The sequence below is a fragment of the Chlamydotis macqueenii genome, chromosome 20 (assembly GCF_036417535.1).
Source record: "Chlamydotis macqueenii isolate bChlMac1 chromosome 20, bChlMac1.mat, whole genome shotgun sequence".
NCBI lineage: Eukaryota > Metazoa > Chordata > Aves > Otidiformes > Otididae > Chlamydotis > Chlamydotis macqueenii.
Window position 1 is genome coordinate 12,495,626 of NC_141575.1, and position 27,782 is coordinate 12,523,407.

General features: G+C 43.6%; 1 protein-coding gene across 1 annotated transcript; it reads left to right on the forward strand.

The window, feature by feature from the left end:
• The first annotated feature begins 3,333 nt into the window (after positions 1 to 3,333).
• MAN1B1 (mannosidase alpha class 1B member 1) lies at positions 3,334 to 26,539 on the forward strand. Its single transcript, XM_086763718.1, has 13 exons — positions 3,334 to 3,547; positions 5,787 to 5,895; positions 6,402 to 6,538; positions 7,620 to 7,780; positions 11,807 to 11,916; positions 13,195 to 13,380; positions 16,107 to 16,255; positions 16,893 to 17,081; positions 19,660 to 19,850; positions 21,240 to 21,360; positions 23,976 to 24,173; positions 24,501 to 24,632; positions 25,506 to 26,539. Exons 1-13 carry the CDS (start codon positions 3,410 to 3,412, stop codon positions 25,707 to 25,709), a joined length of 2,025 nt encoding a protein of 674 aa, XP_086619844.1. The 5' UTR covers positions 3,334 to 3,409; the 3' UTR covers positions 25,710 to 26,539.
• Positions 26,540 to 27,782: the final 1,243 nt, after the last annotated feature.

The window sequence follows — 27,782 nt, forward strand, 5'->3', positions numbered from 1 at the left end:
ACGCTTCAGATATACAGGGGGATGTGGAACTCGGCAGAGGGTAATTCCTGAAAGAGTTTGACGTTGTTGGATGTTTTTTTTTTTTTTTTTTTGTCAGAAAACAAAAGACTCTGCCTACAATCCTGTTTGTTGGTTTTTTTTTTCGTTTGTTCTTTCCAAGCTTTTCAACTCAGTTTACTAAAGGGATGGAGTTTAATTGTGGGTGGTGTATGGTTTTCTTTTACATAAAGTCATTTGAGTGATCTAGATTTGAGTCAGGCTTTCGCAGCTGTTGCGTAGGTAATGAGCATTCACTGCGGTGCAACTTTTGCTTGCCCTTCCCATTGACAAGCACTTTTTAAACAGGGTGCTATTTATATAACAATCAGTAGGGGAAGTTAGTAATCTTCCACAAATGACAGATTGTCCTTTCTTTTGAGGGTTTAGTGCTGAATCCAGCAAAGTTCAGAAGTAGATACTCTTCTTTCCTTACCTCTGTCACCCCTTGTTTCTCTCTTGGCATCCATATGAAGGCTCCTGGGGTTCTTAATATGTTCTTAAGGTACATGAATCAGTAATTTCCTGTGATAGGAAAATAAATACTAAAAATGAATGCATGCTTCAGGCTTCTGTTAAATTGTTCCTCCACTTGTTTATGTAGAGTGTTCATATCCAGCATAATTGTTTGCTTCCTTAGTTTTTTTTTTTTTAATAATGAAATGCTCAGCAAAACACCCAATTTTCAGTTTTATCTGCAAATCTGGTGTCAGGTGGATTCTAAATTCAAAGGTTCAAATGATGCATGTTAACTGAACAGGTAGGCACAGCTGAAGGTGAATTCAGTGCCAGCACTTTAAGCAGTAGTCCATGGCTGCTTCAACACTTTCCTATTGGACTACAAACCTGATACAGAAGTAATGGTTATTACAAAACCATAGTCATGTTGTGGCTTTGAATGTGTACATCACTAGGGACTGCTCTTCCCTGTTCCTCTGCACCCACTGATAATGTGGGTGATCGCTCCTCCCCAGTGAAGATGCAGAGAACTGTTTGCATGGGAAGTGACAAAGGGCTGGGGGTCTGTGGAGAAGCAGGTGAGGGATGGAATTGTGTGGGACAAGTGGATCCTACAGAGCACCAAAAGTCAGTGCTAGATTTTATGGAAGGGTTTATTTACACAACCGTTTAAGTTGCTTTTTACCCACTCAAACACATCTTCTCACAGATTTCAGTTGTCTGCCCTCAGGCCCATGTTCCTGTGTTGTCTGCCCAGGACGAGGGATGCTGGCTCTGGGGTTCTCACTGGCAGGTGACAATGACATTAGACAGCTCTGCTCCGTCCTCTGGGAGACAGCAGTAGTTTGGGGTTTTCCTTCACTGTGCTCACCTTCCTGGCGGGCTGGCAGGAGGAGCAATGGCGTCTGTCGCGCATCCTCCTCTTGTCGAGGCCCAGTCTCTTCCGCTGCATGGCTGCTGTGGCTGTACCAGAGCGCAGTTCTCCAAGCTGGATGGGAGCTGCATCTCCCTGAGCTCAGCTGGATGGGAGTGTGTAGGCCCTTCTGCTGTCGAGTTCTTCTTCCTGGGACGAGCAACTGACATCATCTACCTGGACTTGTGCAAAGCTTTTGACACTGTCCCGCACGACATCCTTCTCTCTAAACTAGAGAGACATGGGTTTGATGGACGGACCACTCGGTGGATAAGGAATTGGCTGGATGGCCGCACTCAGAGAGTGGTGGTCAACGGCTCAATGTCCATGTGGAGACCGGTCACGAGTGGCGTCCCTCAGGGGTCCGTGCTGGGCCCGGCCCTGTTCAACATCTTTGTCGGCGACATGGACAGTGGCATAGAGTGCACACTCAGCAAGTTCGCCGACGACACCAAGCTGTGTGGTGCCATCGACACGCTGGAGGGGAGGGATGCCATCCAGAGGGACCTTGACAGGCTGGAGAGGTGGGCCTGTGCCAACCTCATGAAGTTCAACCAGGCCAAGTGCAAGGTCCTGCACAAGGGTCAGGGCAATCCCAGGCACAAATACAGGCTGGGCAGAGAATGGATGGAGACCAGCCCTGAGGAGAAGGACTTGGGAGTGCTGGTGGATGAGAAGCTCAACATGAGCAGGCAATGCGCCCTTGCGGCCCAGAAGGCCAACCGCATCCTGGGCTGCATCAAGAGAAGCGTGGCCAGCAGGTCGAGGGAGGTGATTCTGCCCCTCTACTCTGCCCTGGTCAGACCCCACCTGGAGTACTGTGTCCAGTTCTGGAGCCCCCAGCACAAGAAGGACATGGACCAGTTGGAGAAGGTCCAGAGGAGGGCCACGAAGATGATAAAAGGGCTGAGAGAGTTGGGGCTGTTCAGCCTGGAGAAGAGGAGGCTCCGGGGAGACCTGAGAGCAGTCTTCCAGTACCTCAAGGGGGCCTACAAGAAAGATGGGGAAAGGCTGTTTAGTAGGGCCTCTTGTGATAGGACGAGAGGTAATGGTTTTAAAATCGTGGGGGGTAGATTTAGATTAGAAATTAGGAAAAATTTTTTTACGATGCGAGTTATAGAACACTGGAACAGGTTGCCCAGAAAGGTGGTGGAGGCCCCATCCCTGGAAACGTTCAAGGCCAGGCTGGATGAGGCTCTGAGCAACCTGATCTGGTTGGGGATGTCCCTGCTCCTTGCAGGGGGGTTGGACTAGATGACCTTTGAAGGTCCCTTCCAACCCTAACCATTCTATGAGTCTATGATTCTTGATGATCTCCCACATGCACATTTCCATTTATGAGTTCTATGCCAATATTTCTGTGTCTAGTCTCTATATTATAATCTTACAACATGGAGAAAAAGTGAGGGCTCCCAGCCGCTGCTTAGGGCTCATTGCCCCCCCGGGCAGCTGGAGTCCTCCCCGGGCAGGGCCCGGCTACCTGGCAAAGCGAGGGGAAAGGGGAAGAAATCCAGGCCCGAGCACCACCAGCGCTCTGCCCGGATGAGCTGCCCTTGCCGGGATGTCTGGTGGCTTCGCTTGGACTCGGAACAAGCCCACGCCGAGAGCTGCGACCCCCTCGGGCGCCCCCGGTGGGTGTCGCGGGTGGGCGGTGCGGGGCCCCCGCCGCACCAGCGCTGCGTGAAGCGGTGAGCGCCGCGACTGCCGCCTGCCCGCCCGCGTGAGGGTGAGCAGTCCCCACGGCCTCGCCGCGCCCCGCTGCCCGCGGCCAGGCCGCCGCAGCCCATGGACCGGCGTTCGCGGCTACCCCGTCGGCGCTGGCCGCCCGTGGCGGGGCCGGTTGCGAGGGCGCGGCGCGGCTGCTGCTAGGGGCACCATAGAGTCCCGCCGCGCTCTCGGGATAGAGCGGCACCCGGAAGTGGCCGCTTCGTCCCGCTCTGTGCTGGGCGGCGCGGGATGATGGCGGGCGGCGCGCGGGGCGGCGGCCCCTGAGGCGCCGCCATGTATTCGGCTGCTGCCGCCGCCGCCGCCTCGCCGCCGCGACGGGACTTCATCTCTGTCACACTCAGCCCGGAGGAAGCGGTGGGGGCCGGCGGCTACAATAACAGCAAGGCCTGGAGGCGGCGCTCCTGCTGGCGGGTGAGGGCGGGCGGTGGGCTCGGGCCCTGAGGGGACCCGGGCCGTGTCGGGGCGACCCGGTCTGGAGGGGCGCACCTGGCAGCGAGGGAGCTGGGAGTGGGTGGGCTGTGGGGGGTGGGCAATGAGAGGTGTCCCCGGGCTTGGGTGCAGCTGGTCTGTGTGTTGTGGTCTTGGCTTGGGATCCCCCGTTCCGAGCTGGGGAGGGGCCTAGGCCCCGGGCTCTTGACGGTGGGGGTTCCCTGGGCTTTGGGGAGGGGTGGCCCCGGGCTGGGGGTCCGCTCTCAGCAGCGTGCAGGTGGCAGCTCCCCAGAGGTTTATAGAGTGCAGGGTGTCTTAATTTTTGTGAGCAAAGCTGGGGCTGGGGCGTATGCTCTGCGTTTGAGAGGAATCCTGCCCTCTGCTAGTGGGCATTTAGGGGGCAGCACTGTGCTCTTGGGCAGGAGCGGAGGGGCGGTGAGATTTGGTCTTGGTGCTTTTGCCCCTTATTTTAGGGCTTGAAGGGGGAGCCCTGTCCTCTGCCCTAGGAGAGTAAAGAGAACAGTTCTGTTTTCTGGGGGAAGGCTGAGTGTGAGAAAAGGAGTCTCCAGCAGAGCTGTGTGGAAGTAACTTCGTGTCTACCTGGGGGCAGGCAGTGGGCAGACAGCTTTAGTGGGGGTGAGAGGCTTGGGCTGGAGAGGCAGGGTGGGCAAATGTGAGTCAAAGGGACAAGATAACCCTTGTTGCAGATAGGAGATGAAGTATAGCCACCTGTGGAGGCTTAACAGGTGGTCAGATGAAACGTATGAAGAACTTGTTTAGGTGCATAGTATGGCAGCTTCTCTCTGCTAACAGCTAGGGAAATATGGGGATAGGATGCAAGATGTTTTACCCTTCCTTTTATGCTTATTTTTTTTTGTCAGCAAAGAAAGTAAGATGGTGGTCAATGTCCTCGTGTATTCTTGTGCCTCATTCCTTCTCATTCCTACTCATTCCAAGGCACCACAGTCAAAACCTCTTTTCCCATCCTACCCTGAGGAGACATAGGGCTGCTGGGTTTGAAGCAACTGGGAGATGATGATACGGTTTGCTGTGCAGGTAGAGCTGAAGGTGACAGAGTGGGATCAGCGTCTTGTGGTGTGTGTAGGGACAGGTGTGCAGGATTGCTGTACTGTCAGTGGTGTAGGAGGAAACAGGAAATATGTGCTAAGGGGCTCGGCAATGTGAGCACACTGACAGTTCTTCACGGAAACATTTGCAGCCTCTGGTTGTTATTTAAGAGGATGAGTACTGTGGGAAGTGCTGGGGGGTGCTGAGTGGTTTGTAGGAAGGTGCAGGTTGTTCCTAAGTGTAGCATTGGCACTGAAACACCCTCTCCGTATGCCAAAACCAGTAATTAGAAGCAAAATGCTGCTTTAGTGAATTTTGATAGGACTGTTGGAAAACTAACAAAATGGTGATTTAGCAGTTAATGTTTAACTCCAATTGCTCTGTCTGTAAATGGAGGAAACTTCTGTCAAGCTAATGCAGCATTTGCTGTCTGACTTTTAGTGTTTTTCTTGTAAATACTTTTTTAAAAACACACTTTGCCCAGCGCTAACCTTGAAAACGTTATAGTTTTGTCTTGTGTGTTCTGTTGGTTTACTTCATTTTCATGTTGCTGCGGGTTGGTGACTTTATTTGTGGCGGCAGCACCTGCTGTGTGTGACAGTTCCACATGTTTGTCAGAGGCATGATGCCTGGCTTTTCTTGTCCAGTGACTGGTGCTTAGTTTATTTGGAGCCTTTCTTCTTTGCTGCAGTAACTTTTTAGTTTTCCTACCACTTTCTTCTCTTTCTTGTTTTGCGTGTCAGTTCTGCAGCACCTCCCCAGCCAGAAGGGAGGAAAGAGGCATTTGGTTTATTTCCCCGTTGCTGTCTGGGCAGATGCACAGGTCAGCCAGCCAAGGCTGTGGTGAAAGTCAGCACGCTGTAGGTGATGCTGTCTGGGAAACTCAGCACTTGGCAGTCTCTGAGGTTCTTGCAGCAAGTGGCTCTGATGTTTCTGTGAGCCTGCTGTGCCATATGCTAGCATGTTATATTTCTGTTTTCTCTGTCATCAAAGAAAATAAGCAATGGACGTCTGCAGTCAGAAACAGAGGGTAAAACTAAACCTGCTCAGTTTTGTGTTTCTTGCTCTGAGTGAACTGGTAAGAGTTTATTTTTGAGTAGGCTCTTAATCTCGTCCTAAATATTCTTCCTCTTACTTATTTTCTCTCCTAAAGAAATGGAAGCAGCTGTCTCGACTACAGCGGAGCGTAATTCTCTTCCTGTTTGCCTTCTTGGCAGTCTGTGGAGTCATTTCATACACAAGCATGGGGGAACCATGGAAAAGTATGTGTTCTGTATAGCTCAGAATTCCCAGAATGTGGTGCTCTATTTAAGAGATTATTGTAGTTCTTATAACTAGTTTTAATTTTTATTGACAGTGACTGAGTGACTTCATTAAAGTGCAGTTGTGAGGTGATTTTATGTGACACATTTCAATGACTTGTTTCTGCTTAATCAGAAATATTTTTCACATGCCTTTTCATAGTTTCTCTCGAGTAGAACAACTTTTTGTTTTAGTTGATTAAGACTTAGAGGCTGAGTGTTTTTTTAATTGTGTTTCTATGTAGGTATTGGTAACTCAAACCTAAGCAGTAAGATAAGATAAAAGCCTCCTCGTTTATTCGGGAGAGCGTTAATACCAAAAGATATTTGTGTCTAGCAATTATCAATATTTTGTGAATGGAAATACTTTTTGGAGGTGGATCTAGTGTGTTAATGCAGCAAACTGTTAAATTCTAGCTGGAGCCTAAACTGTTGATTCCCTGTGCTGAGCAGTTTTGTGTGTCTAGGTCTAACAAACAAATCGTCGGATGATCAGGGAACAGAACCAGAAGTTCCTGGATTAAAGCTGGCAAATCCAGCTGTTCTACCAGCACCCCAGAAAGTAGATGCCAACCGTGGAGACTACCCAGAGCTTTCACCGCAGGTACTATGAGAAGAAATTAGTTTTTTAAAGCTACCAAAGGGTTTACGAAAGCTGCAAATAGTGCTTGGTTCGAACAGTTGTTGAGGAGAAAGGAGTTATAACTTGCAATAAAAGTCCACTCTGGGTGGAATGCTCTCCTCTCAGGAAAAGCTTTGGTATAGTATTTCTTGGCTTTACCTTTTTTATTTAAGTGTTCAGTGTACTTAATCACTGTTTCTTAATCACAGTGTTTCTTAATCACTGATATACCTAGGAGTGCCAGGACTTTAGGTCACAGCGACCTCTTACTTGAGGCTTCACTTTCCTGTTAAGATTAATTTGTTTGGACTTGGCAGTGCTCTGGACGTCAGTCTAGCTATTGTGAGGAGCCTAAATAGAGTTGTGGTTGAACATGAGACGTAGGATACCATCAGTGTCACACTGAAATGGAGCAGCTTTTCTGGTAGCTTGAAAAATAGCGGCGAACAGACCAGATGTTAGTAGGTTTTGAAGGGTTACATTTGTGGGGATTGCGACAGGAAAGAGACCTGAACTGACTGTGTGGATTAGTGGAGCAGAGGAATACTGGTTACTGTGTTGCTCTTGTGTTTACATCATGAATTTGGGGGTTTCCAGTTAATGAACATGAAATTTTGTGTTGAATCTTTCCATCAGCATGCACAAAGGTACATGTAGTACTCTGTAGTAATTCTTGATATTATCTAACACTGGCACTGGGTAATCTTTTTTGCCATACTTTTTGCTAATTTTAATAAAAATTTACTGTGCCTAGTAAAATGGAATCAAATATCTTTACAATCCTCTGGTAGTGCCTTGTGTTAAATTAATATCTGGTAGCAGTAGAGGTAATTTTAAAATAATTGATCAGTGTAAACTTAAGTACTGGATAATTTTACCAAAAGTTTAAAACAAACAAAAAACCAAGATCTTTAGCATACCTTCAATTCAGGGCAGAACTTGCACTCTGATACGATATCAAAATAAGATTTATCTGAAGTTATGGAATGCTGTTGACTTATGGTTTGAAATTTTACCATCTCTGCAACATACCCAGCACATTTTTTATTCTTTATTTTCTCAGAAGCCCCCAAAACCGCCTCACTTTCGACGTGGTCCTTCCAATCTTCAGATCAAGGCGCCACGGAAGGATGTGAGGCTGAAGACTCGACACGATACCGGCAGGGCTGTAGAAGAGCCAGTCCAGGCTGACAAAGAAGAGAAAACGGAGAAATCTGTTATCAGGTAGAAATGTTTCCAGCAAGTTACAGTGCTCTCCCCACATGGCCCCCAAGAGCCAATGGATGTTGGAGTGAGAGTTGTAAGGGCTTTTTGCTGTCTGTGTCTGAAGCCGATTTATTTCCTTATATATATTTGTTCTCAGATCTGGCCTGACAGCTGTTGATATTGCAAGGCTGATGTATTTAATTTCAGTGAATGTGCAGCTTTTCTGTTTTTACTGTTTGTGCCATAGAACTGCAGAGGATTCGGAGCCCTAGAAGGCTGTCTGTATTTCTAATGCATTTAGACACTTAATGCTCAGGGGAATTTTCAGCGTCTGTAGGTTTCGCCATTTGTTTTGTAGTAAATGTTAATGTACCAGTATCAATACAGTAATACTGTCACTAGAGTCTTTGTCCTAGGCCAGACTTGGAAAATTGTACCAGTGTCAGTGTTGGTTAGGGGTATGATGCCGCTAAACGCAGTAAGCCCAAGTTGAACTGGCAGAAGACATAGGCATGTATGTAGTTGTGTGCATGTAACTGTACAAGACATGCTTATTCCTTTCTTACAAAAGATTAATTGTACAGTTCAAAGACCCCTTACTCTGATATAGTAATATCTTTTACAGAGGGCCTATGCTGCTGTGATTATATTTACACTAAGTTATTCCCTAAGATACTTTTGATTGAAATCTTTTAATTTGGGAATAACTGAAGGGATGTAATTTGGATATAGAAAAGAGTACTACAAGTTCAGCAGAGGTTCTTAAGATTTGGAACACTAGGCTTGGGTTTTTTTGTATGTTTGTGTCCTTTTCAGCACTGGCACAGCTGAGCTGATCATAGCATCAGAACTGTGCCTGCATCAGCATTTTGACTGTTGGTATGATCTGAAATCTTTCAGAATGACCTGAAGTGTTTTATTCCCGTGACTCCACTTACGCTGTAACTTGTAGAGTTAAGTGGGTTGTAACAGGAAAACTTAGGAGAGCAATGAAAGCATGGTGAAGACTTGTTAAAAATTAAAAGAATGAAAGTAAGAAATGAAATTATGGGATTTATGTAAGTCATAAGGTATACTGACTGTAAACAATACGAACTTTAAAGGTCCTTTAAGCCTGGTTCCCTTAGGAGGCATATCGTGAGCTCAAAGGCAATGTATCTATGTGTTAAACGGCACGGTTGAGATTGTTTGGTCTTGATGTGAACTTGGCTTGATGTGAAGTCCATTCTGAAACACTTTTTCCTTCTGGAGATCCTTAAAAACCTGTAAAAACTGATTTATGCATCTGTGGTGGTAGGGGAGGCTTGTGAACCCCTGGGTAGTTGTCATAGTTCAGCCCTGCTCGGGACCAAGCTACACAGTCTCTCTCTCGCTCCCGCACCCTCTGAGGGAACAGGGAGAGATAATATAAGAAAAAAGGCTCGAGGTTTGAGATAAGGACAGGGAGAGATCTTTAAAGTTACCATTATGGACAAAACAGACTCGAATTGGGGAAAACAATTTGTTTATTATTAAAACCAAAGCAGGACAATGTGGAAGAGAACAAGACGATTTCCCCCACTCCTCCCTCTTCCCGAGCTTAACCTTAATGTCGGTTATCTCTACCACCTTCCCCCACCCTGAGCAGCACAGGGGGAAGAGGGAATGGGGGTTATGGTCAGTTCATCACTTGTTGCTTTATGCCGCTGCTTCCTCATTGGGGGAAGAACTCCTCACATTCCTCCCCTGCTCCATCATGGAGTCCCTCTCATGGGAAAGGAGGGAAGTCCTTTGTGAAACTGCTCCACCATGGGCTGTTTTTTCCACAGGGTGCAGTCCCTCCGGAACGGGCCACAGCCTCCTTTATGCACCCGCCTGCCCCGGCGTGGGGTCCTGCATGGGCTGCAGGGGGATCTCTACTCCTCCGTGGGCCTCCATAGAATCATAGAATGGTTAGAGTTGGAAGGGACGTTCAAAGGTCATCCAGTCCAACCCCCCTGCAAGGAGCAGGGACATCCCCAACTAGATCAGGTTGCTCAGAGCCTCATCCGGCCTGGCCTTGAACATTTCCAGGGATGGGGCTTCCACCACCTCTCTGGGCAACCTGTTCCAGTGCTCTACAACTCTCATTGTAAAAAATTTTTTCCTAACTTCCAATCTAAATCTACCCCCCACGATTTTAAAACCATTACTCCTTGTCCTATCACACCACGCCCTACTGAACAGCCTCTCCCCATCTTTCTTGTAGGCCCCCTTGAGGTACTGGAAGACCGCTCTCAGGTCTCCCCGGAGCCTCCTCTTCTCCAGGCTGAACAGCCCCAGCTCTCTCAGCCTGGCCTCATAGGAAAGGTGCTCCAGCCCTCTGATGATCTTCGTGGCCCTCCTCTGGACTCGCTCCAACAGGTCCATGTCCTTCTTGTGCTGGGGGCTCCAGAACTGGACACAGTACTCCAGGTGGGGTCTGACCAGGGCAGAGTAGAGGGGGAGAATCCCCTCCCTCGACCTGCTGGCCACGCTTCTCTTGATGCAGCCCAGGACGCGGTTGGCCTTCTGGGCCGCAAGGGCACGTTGCCTGCTCATGTTAAGCTTCTCGTCCACCAGCACTCCCAAGTCCTTCTCCTCAGGGCTGCTCTCAATCCATTCCCCGCCCAGCCTGTATTTGTGCCTGGGGTTGCCACGACCCAGGTACAGGACCTTGCACTTGGCCTGGTTGAACTTCATGAGGTTGGCACGGGCCCACCTCTCCAGCCTGTCAGGGTCCCTCTGGATGGCATCCCTCCCTTCCAGCGTGTCAATGGCACCACACAGCTTGGTGTCGTCGGTGGACTTGCTGAGGGTGCACTCTATCCCAGTGCTGCCAACAAAGATGTTGAACAGGGCCGGGCCCAGCACGGACCCCTGAGGGACGCCACTTGTGACCGGTCTCCACGTGGACATTGAGCCGTTGACCAACACTCTCTGAGTGCGGCCATCCAGCCAACTCCTTATCCACCGAGTGGTCTGTCCATCAAACCCATGTCTCTCTAGTTTAGAGAGAAGGATGTCATGTGGCAAGGGGGATCCCTGCTCCTCCGTGGGCCTCCACAGGCTGCAGGGGCACAGCCGGCCTCACCATGGTTGTCACCACAGGCTGCAGGGGAATTCTGGCCAGGAGCCGCATTACTGCTCCCCTCCTTCTGCACTGCCCTTGGCATCTGCAGCTGTTCCTCTCACAAGAAATCCTTCACAACTGGCGCAGGCAGACGCCTCCCAGGTTCTCTTCACTTCTCATCTCCTCTCCACTTCTTGCAGCCGGGCTGGGCCCAGTAAGGCCCAGTCGGCCGCCTGGCGGGAGGCCAGAGGGTGAGGGGTGCAAGGCCCACAAGGCTTACGCCTCCCCCTCTCTGCCCTCTACCTCAGCTTCTTCAAATCATCTCTTTTTTTTTTTTTATTTTTTATTTTTCCCCTTCTTAAATACGTTATCGCAGAGGCATTATCAGAGAACGTTCTGCCACCAGTTGGCTCGGCCTTGGCCAGCAGTGGGTCCACCCTAGGCCTAGTTGAGTCCACTGAACAAAGGGGAGCAACTTCTAGCAGCTTCTTGCAGAAGCTACCACCATAAAGTCCCCTCACTAAACAAAACCAACACAGTAGTAAAACAAGTACTTTTAGTGGCTAGATGTTTGTGTTTATTCATGATTTTTAATGATCGTTGTTTGTGTTTAGTGTTAGCGGCTCCTGTGATCATTTCAGAACTGGTAGGTAACAAAATACTTCTAATGCAGCATTCTCAGGTGTTTTAATTTTTTTTAGAAGTTCTTTATTAAATTCCATTGCCAAGACATTTAATGAAATTCCAAGAGCTTGTAAGACATGGTTCTTAATCCAGTAAAATTTCCCTGGTGCAATTTACTTTCTTTGAACAGAAAAATTACCTAGTTGACAATATACTTATTTTGATCCAAAATCCAACTCCTGTTTTATCAAAGTATCTTGAGAAAAAGGAAATGCAGAGATAAGTCTTATTAATTTGCATGACTTTCTGTGATCAAATTAAGTCTTAATAACAATCTCTTGTATTTACAGCTGGAGAGGAGCAGTGATAGAACCTGACCAAAGCACTGAACCTCCATCTAGTAAAATAAAGGAACCAGAAAAACCTTCATCTGTGGAAGCTGAAGACCAGAAGGAACCAGGTGAATAGTACAGTTAATGATACCTATATTTCTGTTCACTTTTATGGTTGAAGTTGTGCATTTCTTCCCTACGCACATCTAGTCTATTCTATTTACTTATTTAAATTAAATGAAACAAAAAGTGTAGGAAAGATTATTTACCTAGAACATCCAAGCCTTTCATTGTCCTTATTCCACTGTGCAGCCATCATTCTACTAGCCTTCAGAATTTGAAAATAAATTTTAGTGACAAATCTTTGAAATATAGCCTCTGGGAGAAGGCAGACATTCCCTTCTTTTCTCCTGGAAAGCATAGTCTAAAGAGAGAAGCCTTGAAAGGGACAACTTCCTTTTTCAGCAGTGGTTTTCCTTTTGTTCTGCAAATACAGGGCAAGTTGCTTCCTCCTTGAATTAAACTGAACTATTTTTAAGGCTCATCAGAAAGCTGTAGAAGTTGTTTTTGCAGTTGCTGTCTTTGTGGAGTAAAGAACCTGTTGTTCTGCTTTCTGTGTTCATAAGAGGAAGTTCTGGTATGATAAACAGGGCATATTACAATTTGGCTTGTGTTAGCTTAATATATATGGGGTTATTTTTGCTGCTTGGTGTTTCTCACTCAAGAAGTCTTTGTTTATAATTTTGCAAGTTTTCAGCCAACTGGCTTGAAATTTTTCATGTTGGATGTGTAACATAAGCTCAACTTTTTTATGGCAAACTGCAAGCAAAAATTTCAGTAGAACCATGGAAAATGCATGGCTTTGCCCAAGATGAAAAATGTAAGTTTTCTTCCTTTCTTGATTAAATTAAACGTTCAAGAGAAATAATTTCGTATAACTGATTTTTAAATTCAGCAGAAAGCAATGAATAAGATAGGGAAGATTGAAGAAAAAATGGTATGTGGTAAGTTAGCTGAGAATGGTATTGTTAAGCAGATGTATTCAGCATTCAGAAATACGGTTGATTTAAGCAGTCTTAATTCTGGTATTTCCTGACTTTCAGCTCTTTGAGCTTGAGTGATACTCATCCAACAACTGTGTATGTGATTATTTTAATGCTTTATTTGCAGAAGTGACTTTTTTTTTTTGCCAGGGGGAGATCGATCTTTCCACCTGGCTGAATTGCTGACCAGAGACCCTGGCTGGGACAGCAGAGGAAAGGCTGTACTGAGAATAATAATCTGAGGATGGTTTTTCCATTATGTTGATCATTTAGTTTGGAAGAAAGCTTATTTGGGATAGAATGCAGCAAAATGCATAACTTCCCTGTGGAAGCCTTGAGCAAGGTGCTGTTTTCCTTTTGCAGTGCCCATAAATGAACGTCAGATGGCTGTGATAGAAGCCTTCCGCCATGCATGGAAAGGATACAAGGATTTTGCGTGGGGCCACGATGAGCTGAAGCCTTTGTCCAAGTCCTACAGTGAGTGGTTTGGACTTGGGCTTACCTTAATTGATGCCTTGGATACCATGTGGATTTTAGGCTTAAAGGAAGGTAATTTTTTTCCCCCCTCCATTTTTTCCCTCTATAATAATTCCTTATTTTCTATTCAGGCAGTACACATTCAGATTTTTTTGAGGGGAACATTTATTATGTGTATCCAGTAAGTTTAGTTTTACTGTGAGGGGTGGTGTGTATATATATATATATATATGTATATATACACCCCCCCCCCCCTTTTTTTTTAAATATATATATATAAACCAGTATCATTTAAGAACAAACACAGGCTGGGCAGAGAATGGATTGAGAGCAGCTCTGAGGAGAAGGACTTGGGAGTGCTGGTGGATGAGAAGCTCAACATAAGATGGCAAATGTGCACTTGCAACCCAGAAAGCCAACGGCATCCTGGGCTGCATCAAAAAACGTGGCCAGCAGGTCGAGGGAGGGGATTCTGCCCCTCTACTCTGCCCTGGTGAGACCCCACCTGCAGCACTGTGTCCAGCTCTGGAGCCCCCAACATCAGAAGGATGTGGAGCTGTTGGAGAGGGTCCAGAGGAGGTCACGCAGATGATGAGAGGGCTGGAGCAGCTCTGCTGTGAGGCCAGGCTGAGAGAGCTGGGGCTGTTCAGCCTGGAGAAGAGGAGGCTCCGGGGAGACCTGAGAGCGGCTCCCAGTGCCTAAAGGGGGCTGCAGGAAAGGTGGGGAGAGACTCTTCAGCAGGGCCTGTTGTGATAGGATGAGGGGTAACAGTTTTAAGCTAAAAGAGACTTTTAAAGGTTCCTTCCAAAGCAGACGATTCTATGATTCCAGTATGGACAAAAAATAAATATTAAAAACCCCCCAACTATATTAAGGGATACTATTTTTCTCAGAATAGAATTTTGAGCCAGAAAAGAAATACTCTGCTGTTACATATAACAATGGATAGATACATCTGCTAAAAACTGAGGATTGTATTAATAAGCTTCCTGATTTTTTGTTTCGGTACTAAAACTGTAGTGCTATCTTTGTGCCATTATACAGCCACTGTGGGCTTTCTATCCACCAGTCTTGGGCAGTTAGCCTGCAAGCTCCTAGCTTGTGTTTTATCACACCTAATATCAATATTTCATGGCTGGATTTAAGAAGGTTGTTTCTGTAAGGAATCAATGGATAGAGAAGAGGAATGTTCAATACTTCTTTCCTGAACTGCTCTGCTGTCTGTATTTTTTTCACAGTTATTCTGGAAGTGACTATGTTAGAAAACTTCCAAACAGATTTTAAAATCTAATACAAAAGATCTGTAATTCTGTTGCAAAAAACTTGCTTAATCAATATTTAGGAGTTGTTTGTGATTTTTTTGTGGTGCAGGTTTTTTTAGTGGTATTTAAAAATTTCTGGAACTGTATCTATTTAATCTTGCTAGATAGCCACCTTTGTAAACCTATCAATCATGCAATTTTTTTCTGTCAAGATAGGAAGAACAGAGCTGCTGGTAAGGGGACAATAAACAGTGAAAGTCTTTCATGGTTCTGTCTCTTCTACCCTCAAAGTTTGTGTAAAATATTAAATCAAAGAAAAACTTCATATCATGTGTTTGCAGCTCTATGCCTGAGCAGGTTATTTTGAAGTTTCATAAAGCTGACAGTATACTGTTGGGTTTTTTTTTCCCATAAAAAATTAATTGTGAACTGCATAGAGCTTTTAAAATAAATTATTAGTAATTTAGATGTGTTGAAAATGGGTTCTTGGTGAAGACTTCTTCCTATTTTATAGCAGTTCTTTTGCTGATTTCCTTAGAAAGCTCCTGGAGTTTCTTCTGAGTAACAAATGCTATATAAATGAATGTTCTGGTAGAGGTTGCCAATCTTTCTTATAAGCTGATGAATGCTAATACTTCTGTGAAAAAGGACCTTACCTTAGTGCTAACATCTGACAGCAGAGATTTTTCTCATTCTACCCAACACCTAAGACATTTTTTTCTCCTGAGGACAAGGCATCTTTATGCTTTAGAGTTAATCTCCTGGGGAATACCTTCAGTTTCTGGGAAACTGATTGTTCTTGTGTGCCTGCTCACAAGCAGGAGTTTCTGGAAGGTATGAGATGGTTTGAGATAGCTCATGCCTCTAACAGTGAAGGCTAGACTAACTCACATGCACCATGGAGTTAGTCCCTGTGCAAAAGCAGTGACTGAGTGATGCTGATGCTAAGCTGACTGTTGAATCAAAAATGGCTTTTTTTTTTAATGTTCCTTTTTGAATTAGTAGTGTGATAAACAACCATTTTTGTTTCTGGGGAAAAAATGCAGACTGTCAGGATTTTATGGGTTAAGTGCTGAAGTAGAAGGCAGGCTCTCCAGGACATTGCTAGACTAATGGCTGTTAACTGAAAACATTTTCAGTTATCTTGGTAGATAATAGCTTTCATTTAAAAAGATTTAATTAAAAAGTTCAAAAGACTGGAAGTGTAACTAATTGTCTGACAAGTCAGATGGATTTGACTGAATTTATGGACTATTTTAATAAATAATTCCTCTTCTTTTTTTTTTTTTTTTTTTAAGACTATTAGGAACATTTTATTTTACTGGGTATTTCTGTCTGTATTGATCTGTGGTGCATGCTGAATAAGAATTAAGGTGATAGTAGTCAAAATTCTCCCAGCATATGCTCTTCATTTTAGTTTTCCACCTAGAATTATGATCTCTGTAAACTGTCATGGATATATGGGGTATTAAAGCCTCTAGTCTGTTTTTTGGAACATGACAGAAGTTCATAACAACTACTTTTTATACTTTGCAGAGTTTGAAGAAGCAAGAAAATGGGTAGCAAATGATTTGGTATTTGATAAAAATGTGGATGTGAACCTCTTTGAGAGCACTATTCGTATCCTGGGGGGCTTGCTGAGCACGTACCATCTCTCTGGAGATAGCCTCTTCCTGGAAAAAGCTGTGAGTGACTAGTCTTACAAATGAAACTGGATTATATATTCCATATTGGACAAAATTGAGGGGAGATTCATCAGAAAGTTAAACGTTGCTGGTTTTTAACAGTTTCATATTTGAAGTGGTGGGAAAGATATTTACCATTAATCTTTTAAGCCTGCGCTTCTGTTACATCTCTGAATATCCTCAGAGCCATGCTATGTTTTATCAGGTATTCTTATATGCCTGCTCTTCTGTTGTTGAAGAGCTGACTGTAATAAAGTTGATGAAACAAAAGAGGAAATAAATAGTTGGAAAAGAGTAGTATTTGTCTTTTGTTGCCCTTTTGTGTGTCTTACCAGTATCAAATACCTCTTTAGATTAGATGCAGGCAATGACTTCAGAATTACATCAATGTTGCACAGGGATTGCAGACTCAAATGACGTGTGTAATACCGGGAACAAAGTAGAAAGTTCATTCATTACTATGAGTGAATCCATGACCCTTTTAAGTTCTTGGCTTTCTTGCACCATCTAAGCTACTATTCTATTTTTTTCTATCTGCTTGGTGAAAGAAAATGTAAAGGGGTGTGCATGTGGGTGTATATTTTTTTGTTTGTTTGTTTGTTTGTTGGTTTGTTCTGTGCTCTTGGGTTTTCTTTAGAAAGACATTGGGAACAGGCTTATGCCAGCATTCAAGACTCCCTCCAAGATACCATATTCTGATGTCAACATTGGTCGGGGCACTGCACATCCACCTCGTTGGACATCTGACAGCACTGTGGCAGAGGTGACCAGTATTCAGCTGGAGTTTAGGGAGCTTTCTCGTCTCACTGGAGATGAGAAATTCCAGGTATGGAATAATCAGTCAATGGTTTTCTCTTTTTCCACCTCTCTACAGCACCACCACTGGTTCTCCATAAATACACATGGTCTCTGTACTCTCTAACTGAAGTCAGATGAGTTGTGAAACTCTAGCTGAGGGAAGGAAAAGAACCAAAGTAATTCAAATTATTTTCTTAAATACCAAAAAGTAGTAGTGGAGGCGAATAATCATTTTTCCCTCTGGAAAAAAAAAACAAACAAACCAAAACAGCAAAACCAAACCACAACAGAACCAAAACAAACACTAGTCCCACCTTCTACCACTTTCCCAGTTAATATCATGGTCAACGGCTCAATGTCCAAGTGGAGACCGGTCACCCGTGGCGTCCCTCAGGGGTCCGTGTTGGGCCCAGCCCTGTTCAACATCTTTGTCGGTGACGTGGACAGTGGGATAGAGTGCACCCTCAGCAAGTTCGCCGATGACACCAAGCTGTGTGGTGCCGTCGACTCGCTGGAAGGGAGGGATGCCATCCAGAGGGACCTTGACAGGCTGGAGAGGTGGGCCTGTGCCAACCTCATGAAGTTCAACCAGGCCAAGTGCAAGGTCCTGCACCTGGGTCGTGGCAATCCCAAGCACAAATACAGGCTGGGCGGGGAATGGATCGAGAGCAGCCCTGAGGAGAAAGACCTGGGAGTGTTGGTAGACGAGAGGTTCAACATGAGTGGGCAATGTGCCCTTGCGGCTCAGAAGGCCAACAGCATCCTGGGCTGCATCAAGAGAAGCGTGGCCAGCAGGTCAAGGGAGGGGATTCTGCCCCTCTACTCTGCCCTGGTGAGACCCCACCTGGAGTACTGCATCCAGTTCTGGAGTCCCCAACACAAGAAGGACATGGACCAGCTGGAAAGGGTCCAGAGGAGGGCCACAAAGATGATCAGAGGGCTGGAGCACCTTTCCTATGAGGACAGGCTGAGAGAGTTGGGGCTGTTCAGCCTGGAGAAGAGGAGGCTCCGGGGAGACCTGATAGCGGTCTTCCAATACCTCAAGGGGGCCTACAGGAAAGATGGGGAGAAGCTGTTCAGTAGGGCCTGTTGTGATAGAACAAGGGGTAATGGGTTTAAATTAGAAGGAGGTAGGTTTAGATTAGATATTAGAAAAAAATTTTTTACAATGAGAGTTGTAGAGCACTGGAACAGGTTGCCCAGAGAGGTGGTGGCGGCCCCATCCCTGGAATTGTTCAAGGCCAGGCTGGATGAGGCTCTGAGCAACCTGATCTAGTCAGGGATGTCCCTGCTTCTTGCAGGGGGGTTGGACTAGATGACCGTTGAAGGTCCCTTCCAACTCTAACTATTCTATGATTCTATGATTCTATCATGGACATTTTTGTTTGACACTAGGTTATCAGATTTTGAAAAAAAAGTAAGCTAAACAGGGGACTGTGAAACTGTGCCTTGCTTAATGTTGTTAGAATTCTGTTTGTGGTTTCTTGATGCCATTATCTAAATGCAAAGAACTAAACCTTGGTGTTGCCATCCAAGGAACTAAAATGGGACTCACTAGATAAGACTCTGACAGCAAGTCGCAGTATAAGGAAAAGTTAGTTGAAACAAAAATAATTCCAGATAAAATAATATCTCCCACTCTTCTTCTTGGTTGATGATTTTTTTTTTTTAAACTGTATCCACAGCTGAAGTTTTGAAGAGTGCAGTTACTTAAAGAAGTTTTAGCTATCGCACGATTCATGTAGTTGTTATTCTAGCTGGACTTCTGATTTGCAGATATGAGTAAGTCAGATAATAGTCCCCTGCCATAGTACTGGCTTTTGAGTGTGCTTACTTGAAGGAAAGGAAATAGTTATTATTTCAGAGTACTTAAATGTACCCAGAACATCATGTTTTGAGAGTCAGAAAGTTTGAAATCCTGTATTTAATATGTTGCACAAGCTGAACTTGATGTCCCTGATGATAACTTGAGGAAGAATAAAGATTTGTTACTGGCCTGAAGTTACTAGCCACAGTTTTGTGCATCATTGCTGCGTAGTATGCACCTGGAGTACTGTGTCCAGTTCTGGAGCCCCCAACATCAGAAGGACATGGACCTGTTGGAGAGGGTCCAGAGGAGGCCACGCAGATGATGAGAGGGCTGGAGCAGCTCTGCTGAGAGGCCAGGCTGAGAGAGCTGGGGCTGTTCAGCCTGGAGAAGAGGAGGCTCCGGGGAGACCTGAGAGCAGCTCCCAGTGCCCAAAGTGGGCTGCAGGAAAGATGGGGAGAGACTCTTCAGCAGGGCCTGGTGTGACAGGACGAGGGGTGATGGTTTTAAAATAGAGGGAGATAAATTTAGATTACATATTAGGAAAAAAATTTTTACAATGAGGGTGATAGAATACTGGCCCAGGTTGCCCAGAGAGGCGGTGGATGCCCCATCCCTGGAAACATTCCAGGCCAGGTTGGCCGGGGCTCTGAGCAACCTGATCTGGTTGGAGGTGTCCCTGCTCCTGGCAGGGGGGTTGGGCTGGGTGGGCTTTAACGGTCCCTTCCAACCTTAACCATTCTATGATTCTGTGATCATTTATACCTGTAATTTATGTTTGCTATGTTGTTTCTTTCAGAAAGCTGTAGATGACGTGATGAAGCATGTTCACACCCTCTCAGGGAAAAATGATGGACTAGTGCCTATGTTCATAAACACCAACAGTGGGCAGTTCACTCACTTGGGTGTCTATACTCTGGGAGCCAGAGCTGACAGCTACTATGAGTATTTGCTCAAGCAATGGATTCAGGGTGGGAAAAAAGAGAATGAGTAAGTACTTTCCACCTGTCATTGGGGAGTGAGAATTATGTGAGCTGCAAAACTTTCTGTTGTAATTTCCTGCTTAAAGAAAAATAATGTATGCGCCCAACAGTCACCTGAAAAAACCACTGTTTTTAAAAGCAAGCTAAGCGAGCAACAGGACCAAGTAACTAATCTGATGTAGAAGCAAGTAACTTGATGTAAAAACAGCATGAGAGTTAGGCTTGGTCTCAAAACTTCTCCTCCTCAGAAAACTTCTTCCTCAGCACATCAGATGTGTTACACACAGGAGAAGAGAATTAATTCTTTGCAGTAGATACAGAGCATAATTAGACCCTTCTGAAATACTGATGGCACTTCATTTCACTAGTGATGTCTGTGTTTTCTCTCTGTTTATTAGGGAAAAGTGAATCCTACAAGATGGTTGAGGTGGGACATTTAGCCCATAAGGAATAACTTTTCTTAGAAAGAAGAGACTGAAGTTTAATGTTTGTGTAAACTTTAGATCTCTTATGTTTCTCTTATCTGCACTGATTCAATGGAAGAGAATGTATGTTTGCAAGGAACAGAGGAATTAGATATGTTGAAAAATAATGTTTTCTCCAAGACAAAAATCCAAGCAGTTTTTGCTTATAAGCTGATTATTTTGAACTTGTTCATGTCAAAGGGTTTAACACATACAGAGTGACAATGTGCCTCTCTGAGGCATTTCTTTATATCAGAGCAGGTGCATCTCTACAAAGAAAGTTTCCAAGCCATACCTCACTGTAAATGGAGAACTTGTCTTTGGGACCATGAACAATGGCATTTTGTGAGCCTCAAAATGGAATTGTTCAACAGGGCTTTTTCCACATAAAAGTACTTTGAAACAAAGGAAATTCCAATTAAATACTGTGAAACAATGTTTCACAATGAAATTGTTCAAAGCCATTGAACCTCTATCTTTGGATGGAGGTACTAAAAAATTGCTTAGATAAGCCCTCAGGCAACCTGATCTAATTGAATCTGCTTCAGAGCAGAGGGTTTAAGTAGAGACCTCCAAGAGGTCCTTACCCCAGCCTAGGTTTTCTGTGATTTGAATTGCAGTACTTCTAAGGATTCCTGAAGTAAAATCTGGTTATTGACTAGAAACAGAGTTTGGGGTATGTTTTCTTTAATACTTAAATTTAGGGTTTACTTGAAAAGTAAACCCAATATTGCTACATGGTAGCGATAACTAATTAATGTCCAGTTGATGGTGACTTTGAGGGTTTTTTGGTCAGTTTTCACGTTTGGTTGAATTTTGTTCTTTAGACTGAAATAACAGTCTCCACAAGGATTGTGCTGAACATCAGCTATGATTAAATGTGTTCTTACTGTGTGCATGTGAGCCAACTGGGAATGATTTTCAATTCACAGACTATTGGAAGACTACATGAGAGCCATAGAAGGAGTGAAAAAGCATCTTCTTCAGAGATCACAACCCAAGAAGCTTACTTTTGTAGGAGAGCTTGCTCATGGCCATTTCAGTGCCAAGATGGTAAGAAGTTCAACTGCATTTAAAAAAACAACAACAAAAGAAAACAGAAAAACCACCACCAAAAAAATTCCAAACTAAAACATATGGACAGGCAAACGCAAAGCTTCTGTGCTGTCTTCCCCCTTCCCTGTCCAAAGAAAAAATACCAAACCAACAAAAAAACTCCCAACAAAACCACAACAAAAAATACCCTGAAGAAGCCAAGACTATATATAGCCAGTGTGATAGCAGTACTGACTAACTGGGTTGTAGATACTAGTCACTTGTGCAAACCAGGGGCCTTCTCTGAGTTACTCTAGTAAATCCATTTATGTTCCTGTAAGATTGAACACTTCGGTGCTGCAGTCAATTTTTATTTCTCCTTTTTTTTTTTTCTTTTTTTTCTTTCCTGTTTTGATCATAAAATTCCAGTGTCTGAAACTGGTAAGGCAGTGCCTATTTTATGTATTATTTATTTTCCATAATTCAAAAATATATATGGACACTTGCACACCTGGCTTTTCAGGCTTACCTTCAAAAGAAGAACGTGACCTAATATTGTGTTACTGGGTTTAAAAAAAAAGAAAATCTGATAATTTTGGAGAGATCTGTCCATTCATGACATCTGTTTCTTTTCCTACATGTAGAGGTAATGAGTAAAACAGTATGCTGTTTGCTGTAGAGAAAATGGATTTAGCTTAACTCCCTGCTCTTAATTTGTGTATTCATACTCTTTAACATGCATTTTAAGATCTTTCAGTTAAAGATCTCGTGCAAGTATTGCATGTGTGTGGCTTTGGTTTTTTTAAGATGAGTGATGTGTTATTAATGTATGTATAGCCTTATGCATACTTTTTCAATACCTAAAGTGAGCCTTAGTGACTTCTTTGACTTGTTTGGTTTCTTGATGTAGTGTTTCTGAGGTGTGCTTCTTGCACACCAAAGAATTTCCCAAAGGCTCTCCAAATCTGTGAGCAAGACTGGAGTCTGGGTTTTGGGTAGAGGGGACTCCCCCATCCCAAGATATGACAGAATTGAATTCAGACAGATTTGGCTTAGGTTTCTGGATATGTCAGAACACATGCTTCTGTTCCAGGGAGTCAGATTTGGTATTTAATAAATTATTATTGGGTGAAAGGCCCGACAACTTATCCTGGTCTACTGGCCTTATCCTGCTAACTGGAAAAGTGGAGTGTGTTTGTCTCCTAAGTCCATGTTGACCTTCACCACCCTCAACCATTTCCTGTAGGCCTGGACAAAGCTTGCAAAGCGCCATACAGGTGCTGCTTGCACACCGGAGTGTTTTTACTATGTTTTTGGGTGATGAGACCTGAGCATTCATTCTGAATTGTAAGAATCATTTGAAAATCCATATGTGACATTAATTTGTAGTACTTACATTCAGAGTAACCATGGTGGATTAGCCTCTGAAGGAGGACAATCAGTTTTGTATTGCAAATTGAATTTTGCTGGAGAGGAGTTCTGGGCATTTTATACAATCTGTTTTCTGATGTGTTCTTCAAATGACTTTGACAACTGAGCTTTCTTGGAAAGTTAACTAAACTAAATGAATCTTGATTGTTTACAAATGTTGCACAGTTCTTGTAGTAATACCACTCCTCTTGTCCTTTGAACAAATTGTTTGCTGTAGCAAGAAAAAGCTAAGAAAGAAATGTCCCTGCAGTTCTTTCATTGCTGCTGCTTTGTCTTGGTAAAGCAAGCAGGAATGCTCTTTACACAATCATCCTCAGGTGCCCTTCTTCCACACATACATGAAGAGACAAAGATGTTTTGTTCCAGGTGCCTGGTATCTGTGGCATGCAGCTCGCTGTAAAGAAGACTAAGTCTAGGAGAGCTAGTGGTGGGACCGGGAGCCAGCTGTGTCCCAGACTCTAGAGGAATGGTACTCTTGCATCTTTGGTGCTCTACAGTTGTGAGGGGTAATAGCTTTGTATTACCCCAAATAACAAAGTTGCAAGGAAGGGGCAAGCTTTCAGGCAGAAATATGCTTGAAAGCTTATCAGTGTTTTCCAGTTGTATGAGTGGGTCTAATGATCTCTGCAGATGTTGTCTCTCTTACAATAATGCTAAGGTGATTATTTCAGAATGATGAAAGACTCCTTCAGCTGACTTCTCTCCCTTCTCCAAAGCTTTGTTTTCTGTGGCTGACTCCCATCTCTGTTCTGTTTTAAATTTAAAATTAAATTCAGAGGATGAGTTTGTCCCTTTAGTTGTATCTATTGAGAGACCTTGAGGTGATTCTGCCCACCCCCCTTCGTGAGCTGATATGAAAAGTACACTCCTGGTAAACAAAAGACACTCTTTTCCCCTTTGCCCTGACCTCAGAACTTCCTTTCAGAAACTTGACATGAAAACACAGTCTTGTACATTTTCCAAATTGGTGATGTCTCTGTAATAATGCTGCCTGCCTTGTGCTACATGACATCAGATTGTTAAAAAGTTACCCTCAAGTTCTTGGTACCTGAAATGTGTTTTGAAGAAGGGAAAGGGGGAAAAACAAACAAACAACAAACCAAACAAAAAAAAAAACCCCAACACCCCACACATACACACAGACAAAAATACCTCCGTGCTGTGTAATTTTTTTCCCCAGTAAGAGTTGTCTTGTCTTGCAGGATCACTTGGTTTGCTTTTTGCCTGGTACTTTGGCACTGGGAGCTCACAATGGATTGACTGCTGATCATATGAAACTGGCTGAAGCCCTTATAGAAACCTGTTATCAGATGTATGCTCAACTAGAGACAGGCCTGAGTCCGGAGATCGTACACTTCAATCTTCATGCACAAAAGGGCCACAAAGATGTGGAAATCAAGGTGAACAGCTAGCTGGCCTGAATTGTAATTTGGTGATTCTTCTGTATCTCTTTTCTGCTGTTGAAACTCCCTGACGGATATTGGTGATGTGCGCTGTTGTGGAGCAGCTTGTTCTTTGGCTGCCTTCCTTTCTAGGTGTAGCCTAGCCTTTGTTTTTAAGTACTGCTGTAGTGTATTTAGAAGCTGAGTTATGCATGGTAAACTCTTTGGGGTAGATGGAGATTGGAATCACTGTTTTTCTTCCTGCACATGTCCTTGAGGAAATTCCCTGTCTGAATTTTTCTTGCCTTTTTTTTTTTTTTTTTTTTTTTTTTTCTCCTCCTGCAGCCTGCAGACAGACACAACTTACTGCGACCAGAAACTGTCGAAAGTCTTTTTTATATGTACAGATTCACCGGTGATAAGAAATACCAAGACTGGGGCTGGGAAATCTTGCAGAACTTCAATAAATACACACGGGTGAGGTCAACTTACAATGACCTTGTTCTATCAGGACTGTATTCACTCCCTTACTCTCTAAGAAGAAGTTTGGAAACTTGCTATCTTTCAAGAGTCATCAAACACCTGTGGGGAAATTTCTAAGGACACAGTAATATTCAGTTCATGCAGTGCCTTACAGTTTGAGACACACTACTTAGTACCTTCAAGGAAAGAACTTGTATTACATTGAATAAAAAGTAAAATGCGGAAGCTGTATGCAGACTACCAAAGTGTCTCTACATCTTCTTTGAAACTGTTAGAATCTCTGCTGCAATCTTTTTTAGAATTCAGAAGCTGAGAAGGACCTGGCTGGATTGAAAGAGCCCTTTGGTTGAAATTGTTAAAAAAAAAAAAAAGCCACAAAATGGCATTAATGTTTTACTAGAGGGGTTTTTGTATTCCTGCTGACTACAGTGCTCATGGAGATAGCACTCTGATACGCTTGAAAAGTGTGGCCGAGGTGCCAGTGGTCATTAAATATCGATGGCATGTTCTTAAGAGAATAAGTATGGTACTTTGACCAACTGTAATGTAGAAATTGCACTACTTATTCTCTGTACATTTGTCCAGAAACTTCAAGGGGATGTTGTTTGTCATACCTCTTTAAATTAAGCATAAATGGACCTTTTGCTTCATTTTATCCTTGTGGTTTCTTTTAAAATACAAGGTTGTTTTTTTTTCATAACTGAAGTTTTATATGTAAATGAAAAACAAGTATGAAATGAAAAACATGCTGATCTGTTTCTTAGCACTTGTTTTGTACAAGTGCATCTGGGTGTTAAGAAGTGAAAATAATTTATTTTACATTATTAAAATATACAAAATTTCTTCTTTTTTTTTTTTTTGGCACAGGTTCCTACAGGTGGTTACACATCCATTAACAACGTCCAGAATCCCAGTAATCCAGAGCCACGAGATAAGATGGAGAGCTTCTTCCTTGGGGAAACACTCAAATACATGTTTCTGCTGTTTTCAGACGACATAGACTTAATCAACCTTGACAAATACGTATTTAACACAGAAGCTCATCCACTGCCTATTTGGGTGCCAGCATAGACTGGATATCAGTAGACCTAATGGTGGCATTTTAATCTTCACGTCACTTTACTTTTCAGGGTTTGAGGACAGATGCTATATTGCACCTTTTTTGGCTTAAAACAAACAAACAAAACCTTTGAGAAAGTATCTCTGGTTTGGAGAAGTCATGTCAGTCTTAAATCTAATCCCTGGTTCTGGGATGGACAAAATGTGCCATACTAAGCTGGATTTCGTGGTATTGATTATGAGATTCAGAGAATAATTGTAGCATGGACCACAACATTTGTGGGGCTCTGGTGAACCAGAACTCACTTATGTCAGTCTTATTAAATGCTCATTAAATATCAGGAATACAGCAAGTTGTCTTACAGCACAGGATTGTCCCTGGAGAGAAGGAATAAGCTCACAGGTTTCCAGTTTATTCTGGATTCACTGAAACACTCGGTTACAGTGCCATTCCTTTGGAAGAATGTATAGTGTTTCTGGTGGTAAGGGGAGTAAAGAAAGAACCGTAACGTTGTCCCAGGTAGAAGCAAAGCTGTCATTATTGCCACTGATACTCTGATCTCATTCCAAACTATTGAGCTATGCTGCATCACGTTAGAAGAAGGAACTGGCAGCAAAGCATCTGTTGTACAGGGTTTTATAGCACACTTTGAACAATCTGTTCAATCTGTGGCTGAAATGAATGATGAAAGAGAATTTGCTGCTGGTTTGGCTCAAAGTGGTATATAATTTTGTAGAGGTATTGCAGTTTTTTAACTTATCTGCAGGAATGCAGGAGATAATGTGAAACCCAAGTGAAACTACGCATGCATTTTATATATAAATTGCATCAGTTAGACTCAGGTATTCTGACTGAAAGCTGCTTTTCTGAGGTTGGGCACTGGGAAAGCTTGTGAGCACAGTAGGTATAATTCTAAGTCAGCCTCCTTCTGTCCCTTCCTGTCCAGATGTTGCATTGTAAGGTGTTTGTTTTTTGATTTAAAACACACTTACAGCTGTACAGCAAAGTTCATGTTATTAATTTTTTGGACTGTGGAGAAATTGTCAAGTTTTTCCTTAGGAGTACTTTGGGTAGAAGTATTTTCATGAGTAGTATTAAAAACAGACAGTCTAAATGTATTACAACAATTATTTGTACAAACAGAATTAGTGACATCTGTTCAGTTGCTTGAAGACAAAGCAGACCCAGGTTTTTAAAAAAATCTTGTGGGAGCCCTGGGATCTTTCATTTTTATATGTGCAAATAGATTTTAAACCATTAATTTGGAAATCAGCTTTCTGTAGTGCTTTTCCTTTTGGTTTTGTAGCTACTTGGGACAGTCCTGTATTCACAGGTAAGTTCTCAGAAATGTGCTTGTATGCATTTTTTAAGAGGTTGTTCTCACTAAAATGTCCTTTCCCCCTCATGTTAATCGGAGCAGCAGGAAGTATTCAGGTGCGCAGTAGCAACAGTGAGGTGCAGGCCCCTCTAAATCTAGGGCTGCTAATCAGAACTAAACCTGACTGCAATGGTTAATTTTCCAGTGGCTGAGGGGCTATGTGTATTTTATAGTATTTGTAACCTTTGATTTGTAAAGTAAGATGCATCTTTATTTGCTTTATGCTGATCAGTTTTGTTTGCTGGATGAGAAGTTGCCCTCGGGACCACTATTTAAGTCTTTTAAAGAATATTTAACATTCCGTATCCTAAATGATGGCTTATGGAAATGGAGAAATTTTACAAATTATTTAAATGCACCTTCTTCTGTCATCAAAGAGACCCTGGGATTTGCAAGACATGACAAGTTTGTGCAGAATATGAATGTTCCTCCAGTTCACATGCCACCAGTAACCTTGGAAATTAGTTTCTCACGTGTGCAGTGGAATCCAATAGCTGTAGCTTTTGTCTGCACAACTGATGTCCTCCAAAGACTTTTGTTTTCTTTGACATAACAGCGAAGGAGGAAAATGCTGTTGAAATGTGAGAGGAAACACCTTCAGAGTTTTTTGTTTGTGGAGCAGGTTTGTGTTACTGAGGAGCTGAGCCTTGTCTAAAAGCTGAAGCCTTAAAACTGGAGATAAAAACAAAAAGGAGAAAACCCATAA